Raw genomic sequence first — 13,370 nt, forward strand, 5'->3', positions numbered from 1 at the left:
GTGAGTATGGAAGTGGGAATCCTGATCTCATCTATGCATACACACAGCACAAAGAAAGCATTGGCTGGAATGTAGGAGGCTGCAGAATTCACCCATTGTGTTGCTTTGTGCTTTGGTTAAAATTGCAATGGAATCTTCAAATAAGGTAGATTCCCTGCCCTAATTCCCTCTCCTTCAGCCTTCCCCTGAAAGAAAATTGATCATTTAATTTGTTATGTAGTGTTATAATTGTGTCATTTGATTTTGGTCTTGTTTGATTAAACTTCTGTTCAAGTACTTATCGAAGAAAAAATAGGCAAAGGAAATAAAGTTTCTTTAATAAGCTAAATGTGACTTGAGCATAAGTTTTTTTACAATAACTTATGTATAAGTGAAAAAATCTATTTTTGGAAGAGCTAGAATGTGAGTTTTTTATATTAGCTTACGAAATTGCTAATTTTAACATGTAGGAGTTTATTTATTTACTTATTTATTTTATTCTTCAATTTGTTGTGGAGATGTTTATCCAAATAGAATCTTAATTTAATGCAATCTTAAGATTTTCTTATCTGTTGTTTTAGGGGAGTAATTTTTCTCTTCTCAACTATTTTGGTAATTTTGGCATATTAGCTAGTGAGATGGAATCTATCATCTTTTCTTCACTGGTTGAGTTCACTGGCCAAGCTAAGAACATATCGACAGATGAAAGGCCTCCGGGATAAGGATGCTGAAGTAGTATTTTTGGTATGCTCACTCTGGTTGCATTCAGATTAAGTTGTCCCTGTTGTGAATTGTTTTCTTTTGGCCAATTCTGTGATGTGCAATTTTCGGAATTGGTTGAAGTTAAAGTGTTATTCTTTCTTACAATCCGCATTTTCTCCTAGTGGAACTGAATGGTAACTAGGGAAAGAGGAACTCGGAAGTGCTTACTTTATTGGTGGTGCTAATCTGAATAGCTTTTGCAGTTACAGTCGAACTTAATTGTCATTATAGAGCCTGTTGCATATATACCACCTTACCCTGGCGATTGTAGGGGATGCTAAAGTATGCTTTACAGAGCCTATTTCTCCTCTGTACTGGAGGTTTTTTAATCAGCCAATATGATTGCAAAATATTGTGTTCAATTATAGATGTTCTTACGCAAATAACATAGTTCAGTATAAATGTCGGTTACTAAGGTGATTTTTACAGCAAAACATCCACTGGTGCCCCAAATGCTCAAGTTAGAAGTCGTGGAGTCCTAGTTTTTGAACTCGTTTATTTTTCTGTAGCTGTTAGTTTATATGCATTAGAATACATATCTCTATTACGGCTAGTCATGCAGGTCCAAGTTTGAGTTTTGTTATGTAAATATAACATTTCAATATTATTTGCCTCCATTTTAATTTCATAATTAACATGAGCACCATTTCCTCTAAATATTTTCATTAAATGGTATATGGCGGATTCTTGTACAGAATTATTCAACCTTTCTTTTGATACCTTTGTTTGACTTTAAAAAATGTTCTGGTAAGATACGTTTTTGCTTATTCGACAGTTGTCTTTAAATTTGGGAATTTATTCTTTGTTTAAAATGTCAGTAGAAAACTTTTTTTAATACTCATCAATTTTCGGGAAGCTTACAAGTTCAAAATATCCGTCGTTAAATTGTTCTGGAAATGTAGTCATCGACAGTCAACAGAAAAATAGATAAAAAAGACATGCCTTTTCTTTCTTCCGTTAGACAGACTTGTGGTAGTAGGGTTTGGATATATCACAGTTGATCCATCGGTTATATTTTTGCCCCGCAACATACGTAAAAGTTAGAAGATTTTTTATGCATTTCATGAAAAACAAAAACGTTCAATCAAATAAATTCCATATTACTTTTATAAATCCTTTGTAATGATAACAGATTAATGATTTTGGTAATAGTAATAATTTTTTGAAGAACTTATATTCCGATTTTTTAATTATATTTTCTAAAAATAAAACAAAATTTAAATATTCTTGAGCATGAAAACACTTCTCATCTGCACAATCAAAAGAAAAATACTTAACTTTCACAATCAAACATCACACCTCTTTACACCTTTCATTTTAACCAAACACGCTAATCATAAAGATAAATAATAAGTAAAATGAAGTTTTAAACAAGCTTTTTAAACTTTATTGATACAATAAAATTAAAATAAATTTTGAAGCCATCTTTATTTACTATTTAGTGTTGAATTACATAATTCTTATATATTATGATTTAAATAGTTATTTTTTAGTTTGTCTTGTCTATCTTTGTGATGCAATTGCCTTTTTATGTTATTTCTAAGGTTGTATATAATTAAATTACTTTGTCAAATAATTAGTAATTTCTTTATTTCACCTTTTTAAATAACTATTTGATGGTAAACTATATGATTATTGAAGTATGCTAATGAAAAATGTTATGCCGTTAAAAAGATATTTGAGTATTGCTAAAGTACTTACAAAAGGTAAAGGGTTCAATTTAATAAATACAAAGGAATGTTATTTGATAATGAAACTTTGAAGCGTATAAGATGAAAACTTGACTTTTTAAAGTCATTGAAGGTGAGGAAAATAGCGGATTGGCGGGAGGATGAGTTTTTTTGGATGTTGCTTAAGGTGAGAGTGATAGATGGCTTTGACAATAATATCTTTGTTTAAATCATGTTTTCACGTGCATGCTTTGGTGTTGGAAAGAGTGAGGCACAGTTATGGGTCGGAAGGAACCACTTTCCCGTTGTTGAAAATAAAAAATAATATATATAATAGAAATAATATTAAATAATAATAATAAAAATAAGTACGACTAATAATAAATAACAATAATAATAATAATAAATAAATAATAATTTTAATAACAATAATATACTAATTTTAACTATAAGATATAAAATAATAATATTAATGAAAAAATAATAATTCTACAGTTTAATCTATTAAAATTTATTCACTTTTACCTCTATATCTTTTAAAATAAATATCATAAATTTAACCTTCAAATTCATCCAAATTCATCCCGTCATATCTCTCAAATCCATGTTTGAATCGGAACACACTCTAAAAGAGGGTTGGAGTAGATCAAACCATTATCAAATTATGTTAATGTATTTAGACGTATATATCATGTCCATATTCTTAAATGTAAAAGAACAAAATTTTAGAGTTGTCAAAATGGGTAACCCAGCTCGACTCATCACAGGTTGATCATTTAGTGAACCAACCCAATCTGACTCACTTATTAGTGAGCCAAAAAAATTCGAACCCGACCCCGTCCATACAGGTTGGTGGGTTAAACGAGTTGGCTCAAGGACTCACTTAATTAAAAATAATAATTTTTTTTTTATTTTTTTTTCAGTCAAAACTAAATTCTAATTCTAATTAAAATCTAAATAAACTTCAATACACTCTAAATACAAACCAAAATCAAAAAAATACAAACTATTTATGTGTTAGCTAAAAAAAAACCTAATCTAACTCAAATGCAAAACTCAACTTAACAAAAAATATTTGTGTGACTCTTTATTTGCAAATTGGTGAGCCAACCCGACTCACCACGGGTTCAACTCGGGTGAGTTCTAGGTGAGTTGGGTCAGAAATTAACTTGTATTGAAATTTATAACAAATTTTCAACCCAACCCAGTTCGAACCCATGGTGGGTCGGGTTGGCTCACGAATTCAAACCCATTTTGACAGCTTTACAAAATTTGTACCTGTTCGGTCCAATAGATGATGCTAAGTAATGCGACCCAATCAGTCTCATCACCAAAAATATTACAAAACATTATGAGATACATCTATCAAGACAAATATTTACATAATTACGGTAATTATGACAAATCTCGGTAGTTTGATTACATTTTGATATTCCTTGATACCAAATATTTACAAGATATTTGGTATAAGAGACAAGGTATTGCATTATTATTATTGCTTATTTGAGGTATCGTTATTTTAGTGATATCGCTTCATATTACATTACCTATTTTAGTATATGGATCCAAGGCCTAAAAGGCCCTATAAATACATTTAGTATTTCCCAAGGAATACACATACTCACTCATACAATCTCACTAAAAAGATCATTATTCTCTTACTCACTTAAGAGTCATAGAGTCTTTGACTTGAGAGTCAGTGAGCCTTTTGCAGGTGAATCTCTCCCTTTGGAACAACAAGGAATTCAATTCCAGGTGTTAGGATCATTTAAGTCACCACTAGGATCTTGTCATCTATACAGAGATTCACACTTTGGATCTTGGTAAGAACAAAACCTAATGACACTTTTAAAAAAAAAATCTCATGAGTCAAAGCCCCATAATTAATTGTATGATTTTGTTTTAAGATGATTATAAAAAGTTAAGATGTAATGTTTGAAGAAGACAAAAGTGAGAGTGATGTAAAACTCATATGGATGATATTTTTTTTTTTACTTGGATTGGAATAATGATGATAAATGAGCACATACATTACCTGAGAAAATAATTGAACCCAACGAAAACAACATCAAAGAACAAACAAAAATGTATCTATCTTGAGTGAAAAATTAACCCCTTGATGTGGGATGAGAAGACAACCAACATGGGTGAGTGATTTTACAACAAATGATTTAAATTGTTTTGACTATGCCAACTAAGCCCTAGAAGAGGAAAATTGGAAAGCAACAACAAATGCAAAGATTGAAGCCACACAAAAAAAAATATTTAGGAACCGGTTGTGTTGCCTATTGGAAAAGGGTTGTTGTAAAATGAATATATATGATAAAAAATAAATAAAATATAAAGTAGTGTAAAACAAGTTTGGTTACAAAAAAGATATAATAAAAAAATATGATATAATTTTTTAAAAACTTTTTATCTTGCATTTGGCAAATATGGAAACAAATTAGGACATCATTCAACTATATCTCAAATATTTCTTTTTACATGTATCAAATAGATATTAAACGATCGATACAATTAAACCCATTTAGAAATAGATTAACATAAACCACTTTGATATTCGTGTTAAGATATGATTGGGTCCAATGGTATGTAAAATCCTATTACAAGTAATATGAATAAAAGGTCCAAGGTGGTTGGTTACATTGATTACTATATTTAATACCCATGCGTTTAGACTCTTTCTCACTTAACCATTAGAGTGTCTTTTACAAGTACCATCCAAACGGTTTGGACGAACCAACAATCATGGAGACCGACCAGACAGAGGACAAGGAGAGGGGAAGACAAAGGTTTTGGGAGTTAAGAGTACTCAACCGACCTCGTAGAAAATGTATTATTTCTCAAGATTAAGACATTCAAGTTATGTTGGATTTATCGATATGAGTATGAATCTGATCCAACTCGATTGTTGCTCGGACCTACACATTAACTTTCACTCTCTTTATAAGTTTAGAGTGGATTTAAAAATTTATTCCACAAATGAAATTATATTACATAAATGATAATAAACTACAAATTGGTTTATAATACAAAAATTACTTTTTATGTCGGTTGTTTAGAGCATATTACATCAATTTTGAACTCGACTGATCAAATAAGTTAGATCAGTTGTAGAACAAATGATATAATATATGACATTGAAGTGAAAAAAAAAATCATCCTCTCATCTTCCTTGCACATACCTTCCAACCATTCACCATCCCCGTTTTTCCTCCTCCATTCATTCAGAGAACACAACACAAAAAAGTACACACATGAAATAAGGGAAATGTTTTCCAGATAGCAACAATATCATGAATGTCCAAACATTTACATAGCCCAAATGTTTAATAGAGAATGGAAAATTTCTAGACACATTCCTACCACTGGAACCTTAAACCCTAAGATTAGGGGAAGATGAAACCAAAGACCCACCTTCCTACCATTGGCAGCAACGTCCAGAACAAAAGAACCACCTTTCTATAAAGGGGTGTCATAGACGATGCGAGCGAGAAAAAGGCAAGCAGCGGAATCTTATCGACGTTTGAGTGTGACATTGTTTGAAATCGGCGAGTTTTGAAGTGCGATGGGGATACTGGCAGTGAAGAAAAAAGATGAAGCACAATGTGGGGAGATAAAATATAGAAGAAGATGAGTGAGGGTTTTGGGTTCTCTCGAAGAGAAGAGGCGAAGCTTATCGTGGAAAAAAAAGAAGAGAGAATAATTATTAAATCGATGCTTTCTGTAAATGATTTAATAAGGATTTTTTTTTTTACTTTAAGATTTTACATCCAATTTTTTCTATAACCGATCAATTCCTTCTATAACTGATATAATAAACTTCTTAATATTTACAAAACTGTCCCCACATTTTTAATTACATTGTTTTTTTTATAATCGATCTTACATCATGTCCATTTTATGATTATTTTATAAAAATAGGTTGTTTTGACTAAATGGGTCGGTTTACAATTAATTATATTGTAGGATAGATTTGTTTATAAAAGTAGGTAGTTTTGACCCATTTATTACAAAAATGTCATTTTACTAATTAATTACATCGCAGTAGCAATTTATTAATAATTTTACTCCTCTCAATTTTTTTATAACTTTTATATAATTTCTAAAGTTTATATATTTTCTTTTAAAAATGAATTTTCAATAATTTGGTTAAAAATATTTAAAATAAAATTTAATTATTGTAAATTTCATAATAAAATGTAATAATAAAATTTAAAATATTAAGTTTTAAAATATCAAAATTTTAATAAAATTTTATTCAAAATATTTTAATCAAATTTCATTATTGTAAATTTTATAATAAAATGTAATAAAAAAATTTTAAATACTAAGTTTAAAAATTTTATTTAAAATATTTTTAATCAAATTATTAAAAAATTATTTTTTAAAAAAGTATATAAAATTTTAGAAATAATATATAAGTTGAAAAAAAAAGTTAAATCATTATTAAACTGATTCTACAATGTAATTAATCATTAAACTGATTCATTTTTATAAAAAAAACCTCGTAATTCTACATTAGTGTTTATATGATAATTTTCAAAATTTAGTAATACCCGTAAGTATTACTTAATCAAATATAATCTAAAAAAATTAACATTCAAGTCAATAAAAGACGTTCAATCGGTAAAAATATCAAATTTGAATTCCATCTTTATTTATTAGTTAATATTGATGTAAAAGATTCATATGTTTAAGATTTAAATATCTATTTTATAATTTTTGTTATTTATTGTATTAAGAAAATTAATTACATTAGTTTATCAAATAATAAGTAGGAGAAACATTTATAATTATTCTAATACTTGAAGTTTTTTATATTTACCTTTAATTGTCCTACTGTCGCATAGATTACAAATGCAACCATCGTGTGATTTTATTTCATCAAGTTAAAATCAGGTTATAATTTCCTTTGAATAGCGGGAAGCTTTTGGTATGAGCTTTTGTTTTTAATCTTCACTCAAATTTTAGTTTCATCCACGCAGTATATATATATATATATATTAAACATTTTCAGGAGTTTTTTTATCTTATAAATCATTTAAAAAGTAACTGCTTCAATAACGTTACAAAAACACTTGGTATAGAATGTATTCGAATTTATTTCCCTATACGAATGGATTTTAAAAGAGAAAAAAAAAATAGCCCTAAACAGCACCTGATTGGTCAATTAGAAACACATGGATCGCCATATAGAGAAACATGAAGCGTAGATTAAATACAATCCAACGGTGAATACGTGCATGAAAACGGTATTCCTTTAATAAGAACATGAGCGCGGAAAACTATATCTATAACACCGTGTCAACGCATCTTCTTCACAACACACTCTTAATCTTTCTCGTTCCTCTCTCCCCACTTATTTTTCAAGCGCAGCTAATTTCTAGGGTTCCGACATGGACACCGGTGGAAAGATTAAGAAGGGTGCCGGCGGAAGAAAGGGTGGCGGGCCAAAGAAGAAGCCAGTCACTAGATCCGTCAGGGCTGGTCTCCAATTCCCTGTCGGAAGAATTGGCCGTTACTTGAAAAAGGGAAGATACGCTCAGCGTGTGGGAACCGGTGCTCCTGTTTATCTGGCTGCTGTTCTTGAATACCTAGCTGCTGAGGTAACATAGCATTAATTGCATCAATCAGTGGTTGTTAACTGTGGTTAATATTTTGATGTGGCGATTGATTGTGTTTTGGTGTGGATTTGATTGTGTAGGTGCTTGAATTGGCTGGAAATGCTGCTCGTGACAACAAGAAGAATAGGATTATTCCTAGACATGTGCTTCTGGCCGTGAGGAACGATGAGGAATTGGGGAAATTGCTTGCTGGAGTCACAATTGCTCACGGTGGTGTGCTACCTAACATTAACCCTGTTTTGTTGCCTAAGAAGACCGAGAAGGCTTCCAAGGAACCCAAATCTCCATCCAAGGCCACCAAGTCTCCCAAGAAGGCTTAGACTACATTTTAATTTAGTTTTGTATATCAGTCTTTAGGGTACTCTGGTTGTATCAAGAAAGGATTTTTTCCTTTGAAACACTAAAGTGTGGTTTAGTTGTGTACTTGTTGAAGTTTGTTCATTAATTGAAAACCATCTTGTTTTCGCCCAAGTTTCTCCCATGGTAACTGTTTATTTATTTATTTATTTATTTTCTTTTCTTTACCTTTTGGATACAGAGATATTAATTCTTAGGGTAGCTAGTTGAAAAGTCATTAAGGATTATAGAATGTTGTTTTCCATTTTCCTTGGGCAATTAATTGGTTAATCTGCTTTTTTGTGGGCTCTGTTTTTTACTAGATTCAAGTAATTGTCAGTTGAAGTTTTTGATTATTCTTAGAACTTGAATTTGCTGCTTGTTATGTTGAGACATTAACAGTACTTGGTTATTGTTGGTTGCGGTCAAAGATTTTGTGTACTGCTCATGGTCTTGAACCTTCTACAAATTGATGTCTTGTATGTTAGTTGTGTGTAATGGGTGACGCATATTTTGCAGCGTTGAGAGGTTACATTTCTTTTTGTAATGCGATTAATGTGGCTGTGAACATCGTGCATCATAGTAGGTACTGAGAAACACAATTTGAAGCTTTTCGTGCATTGTATTTTATTTGAACCCTTAAAACCAAAGATCGAACTTGGGCAAGTGGAATTACAGAGCGAACACACAATGAACATATAAGTAATCATCAGAAAACACTGGAGGGTTCACGGCGCATGTTGCCACACCCATAATTTGTACACGTATTGTGATGAAAAGAGGTTTCTTTCCAACCCATTAAGGTTCTTCTAACCTATTCACAATCTTATTTCTAGCAGCATTATTTGTTAACTGAAACTCTTAGTTCTCATCCATTATGAGAATGCAAGATGAGAAGACAACCAACTTTAATGAGTGATTTTATAAGGGAAAATATTCAATAAATTTTCATGTATGACAAATGGTCCAACTTCTGTTTGAATAAGATCTCAACCTTTGGAGAAAAAACGAATGAAAGGTAAAATTAATTAAAAATCAAACTTAAATTACTAGTTTTTGTATAAAAAAATTAATAGGAATAATAATAATTGTTATTATTATAAAAATGGGAACTATTTTTTGAAATAATTCAATTCGATTTTTTCATCTTAGAGAGATGTTAAACAATCCCTCCCTTGAATCTATGTAAATCTTTAAAGTTAATCACACGGGTCATTCCCTACTTTATATTTTCAGCAGTAATTATCTGAAAATAAATACACCCTGAAAGTGGATACAAATAAAAAAAAATGGATATAATGATTGAAGCAATTTTTTTTTTCTAGTTGTGAAATACATATATAAGATAAAAATAAATAAAAATGACGACGAAGAACAATATAAAACAAGTTTGTTTGGAAAAATATGTAAAAAAAGTACGGTACAAATCAAAGATTTTTGTGTTTGTCACACGTATGAAAACAATATGTATGATGATTTCGATTATTGCTAAAAAAGTACGAGATATTTTTCAAATAGATATGATTTCTATATTCTTTCATGTATAAGTTAATTAATATTTTTTCACTAATCAATCGCCTACTCATTCAATAAAATACAATAAATAGAATGTTTATAAGCAAAACAATATTCTTTATATGGATTAAAATAGGCACCGTGAATCATGTATAGTCCTATAAATTGTTTCTTTCAATAAGAAGATTTTGAGGGGTTAAAGTAGAAAATGAAGGTAAATATTGGTTGTGTTTGTGTGTTGATGATCTTGTGAAAAGGATGAGAATATGTTTGAAGAACTTCAATATTTTATGATGCATGAATTTGATAAGATAGATCTTGGACAAATGGACTATTTTCTTGACCTAAAAGTTTTGTGATGTTGAGATTTTTTTTTTTTATTTCACAAATGGAACTTCTTCAGGAAATTTTATAAATATTTAATAAGGATAAATGCGATAAAATTGATAATCCAATCCTTCATAGATTCAAACTCACAAGAGATAAGAATTAAGTTAAAAAGTACTATAGTCATTACAAGCAACTAATTGAAAATATGATAGTAAATATTAGTTTGCCATTTCAGTATTCTTAATTTCCTACGCATCCTATATATATATATATATATTTTAAATATTTTTAGGAGTCTTTGTTTTATAAATCATTTAAAAAATAACTACATCACATAAGAAACACTTATATAGAATGTATTTGTACTTATTTTTCTTATATGAATTCATTCTAAAAGTGACTAGCAGAAACACATATATTATAGAGATACTAGTAACTTGTTTTATTATAGATAATTAATTTAATTTAAAAAAAACAACAGAATTAAAATAACTTTTAATTTTGAAAAGATAAAACACTAAAATGATAATTTTACAATTAAGAATATTTAAGTTTAAATTTAAATTTATTTAAAAGTAGAAATACAATCATTTTAATTTAAAATAATAATTAATTAAAACGGATAAAATTAAAAGAAAAATGTGTACCAATTCTTTACATATAAATACAAACTAAAAGAAATAGACATATAAAAGTAATAAAGAAAAGAAATAGACATATCTAAATAATAAAGAAAAGAAATAGAAGCTGGTAAAACAGCACCTGATTGGTCAGTTAGAAGCACACGGATCGCCACATAGAGAAACGTGAAGCGTAGATTAAATGCAATCCAACGGTGAATACGTGCATGAAAAAGGTATCCTTTTAATTAGAACTTGAGCGAGGAAAACTATATCTACAGCACGGTGTCAATTGATCTTCTTCACAACACACTCCTACCCTCTCTCATATCTTGCTCCCTCTTTCAATTTTTAAGCGCATCTAATTTCTAGGGTTCCGACATGGACGCCGGTGGAAAGATCAAGAAGGGTGCCGGTGGAAGAAAGGGTGGTGGGCCAAAGAAGAAGCCGGTCACCAGGTCCGTGAGGGCGGGTCTCCAATTCCCTGTCGGAAGAATTGGTCGTTACTTGAAAAAGGGAAGATACGCTCAGCGTGTGGGAACTGGTGCTCCTGTTTATCTTGCTGCTGTTCTTGAATACCTAGCTGCTGAGGTAACTTAGCATTAGTTGCATCAATCAATTTTTGCTAATCGGCGTTAATTTTTTTGTTTTGTGGTGATTCATTTTGTTCTGGTATGGATTCGATTGTGTAGGTGCTTGAATTGGCTGGAAATGCTGCCCGTGACAACAAGAAGAACAGGATTATTCCCAGACATGTGCTTCTTGCCGTGAGGAACGACGAGGAATTGGGGAAATTGCTCGCCGGAGTCACAATTGCTCACGGTGGTGTGTTGCCCAACATTAACCCTGTTTTGTTGCCTAAGAAGACTGAGAAAGCTTCTAAGGAACCCAAGTCTCCTTCCAAAGCTACCAAGTCTCCCAAAAAGGCTTAGACCATGTTTTAATTTAGTTATGTATATCGGTGTTTAGGGTTCTTTGGTTGTGACAAGAAGGGAATTTGATGTTTTAGCTATAAGTTTCGTCTTATTGTGTTTGTGAATTTTGTTCATTAATGTGAAAACCCTCTTGTTTTCGCCCAATTATGTTCTATGTCCACTCCTTTTTCAATCTTTGTGTGCTTTATCGATTTGTTACACAGAAATGAATTCCAAGTTTAATATGTTGGTAAATAAGTAAATTTTGTAAATGCTAATTTCGTGGCGCATTTTATGGGTTCACCAGATTATTAGTGGGCTTGATTTTGTTATAATTTAAGTTTGTGTCGGTTTAAGTTTTTAATTTTTCTTGTGTTTTGAATTACTATTAAAATATATCATATGACTAGCTGTGTTGATTTTAAAGATTTTATTGTGGCTTTTATTTTTATCGTCTTTGGAACTCTGTTTTTGTTTAGTGTTCTTCGTACAGTGATACTGAAATTTTCTATTTAGATGCTTAGTTAATGAAAAAGAAATTGTAGTGTCAATCATTTATTTGTATACCTTACACGATATAGAGATGCTGCAAATTAATGGCTTATGAGTTAATTGTGTCTAATGGTTTAAGAAATTCTTTGTGCAAGTTGAGAATGAAATAGAAGAACCTACCAATAGGGATTACATTGCCCCAATAGCTTTCAGGTTGAGAATGCACAAGAGGATCTCCCTATACCCATGAAGTTGATGTAAGCAATATCCCGTGAGTGATGAAATTGAAGTCTAATTCAAATCATCCCATAAATATGAAATTATTGTTATATCAAGCTCTGCTACATATCAGAAGCATTTTTATTCAGTGATGTATTAAGAAATTGCAGTTTTTAAATGAATTTTGCAAAGCAAAGATTTTAACTCCCTCAATCAAATATTGGTTAAAGAATAAGAACATTAATTTGATAAATACATTGTGTCTTAATTCAGTACCAGTCAACTTTAACGTACTTTAATCCATTTTTTTACCTACTTTTAATTCATCATTTCAATTATCATTAGATCATTATATCACATTATTAAAAAGAATAAAAAACGATGATTTAATGATGATTAAAACAATCGGTTAAAAGTAGATAAAAAAAATGGGTTAAAATATTTTTTTCTTTAACCAAATATATGGCTTTGTTTTTCAAAGTGGTTTATCTTTTATGTATTCTAATCATGATATTTTCCGGCAAATGTTATTTTCTTTTTCAAGTGTTTTCTTTTATTGCATAGATGTATTATATTACACACGAATAGAGATTTAAGCTTCTCCATTTTTTTTTGGTGTTGATGAAAGTAGTTTCTTGGATGATGCTCTAATAAAGCACTTTATCCTAAATGGATTTAAGGTGATTTTTTTGCTTTAAAAAATGTTGACAATTTTTATCCGGATTAAGTTCTTATCTAATTGTACATCCTTATTTAATTGTACATCCTTCAATAATAACAACAATCAAGAGTATTAACTAGTGAAACAGAATCCTACAAAAACCATTACTTTCTTGAATAATTATCCCATCCACACAACCTAAATTAGGTGAAAATAAATTCAAATTTATTTAAGAATCTCCA

At 30.2% G+C, this 13,370-nt stretch overlaps 2 protein-coding genes across 2 annotated transcripts; both read left to right on the forward strand.

Annotated features, from left to right (window-relative positions):
- The first annotated feature begins 7,714 nt into the window (after positions 1-7,714).
- On the forward strand, positions 7,715-8,512 carry LOC114185186 (histone H2A). Its single transcript, XM_028072762.1, has 2 exons — positions 7,715-8,023; positions 8,122-8,512. The coding sequence occupies exons 1-2, from the start codon at positions 7,814-7,816 to the stop codon at positions 8,359-8,361; spliced, it is 450 nt and encodes a 149-aa protein (XP_027928563.1). The 5' UTR covers positions 7,715-7,813; the 3' UTR covers positions 8,362-8,512.
- A 2,614-nt stretch (positions 8,513-11,126) lies between these two features.
- LOC114185185 (histone H2A-like) lies at positions 11,127-11,921 on the forward strand. Its single transcript, XM_028072760.2, has 2 exons — positions 11,127-11,433; positions 11,535-11,921. Exons 1-2 carry the CDS (start codon positions 11,224-11,226, stop codon positions 11,772-11,774), a joined length of 450 nt encoding a protein of 149 aa, XP_027928561.1. The 5' UTR covers positions 11,127-11,223; the 3' UTR covers positions 11,775-11,921.
- The last annotated feature ends 1,449 nt before the right edge of the window (positions 11,922-13,370 follow it).

The sequence above is a fragment of the Vigna unguiculata genome, chromosome 5, assembly GCF_037176805.1.
Source record: "Vigna unguiculata cultivar grain cowpea cultivar isolate G323 ecotype 2 chromosome 5, ASM3717680v1, whole genome shotgun sequence".
NCBI classification, from domain to species: Eukaryota; Viridiplantae; Streptophyta; class Magnoliopsida; order Fabales; family Fabaceae; genus Vigna; species Vigna unguiculata.

Bases quoted from the DNA above. Each gene is read 5' to 3' on its own strand.
- LOC114185185 (XM_028072760.2), top strand. From the start codon at position 11,224: ATGGACGCCGGTGGAAAGATCAAGAAGGGTGCCGGTGGAAGAAAGGGT. The intron at 11,434-11,534 runs GTAACTTAGCAT...TCGATTGTGTAG, and splicing joins TTGAATACCTAGCTGCTGAG to GTGCTTGAATTGGCTGGAAA.
- LOC114185186 (XM_028072762.1), top strand. From the start codon at position 7,814: ATGGACACCGGTGGAAAGATTAAGAAGGGTGCCGGCGGAAGAAAGGGT. The intron at 8,024-8,121 runs GTAACATAGCAT...TTGATTGTGTAG, and splicing joins TTGAATACCTAGCTGCTGAG to GTGCTTGAATTGGCTGGAAA.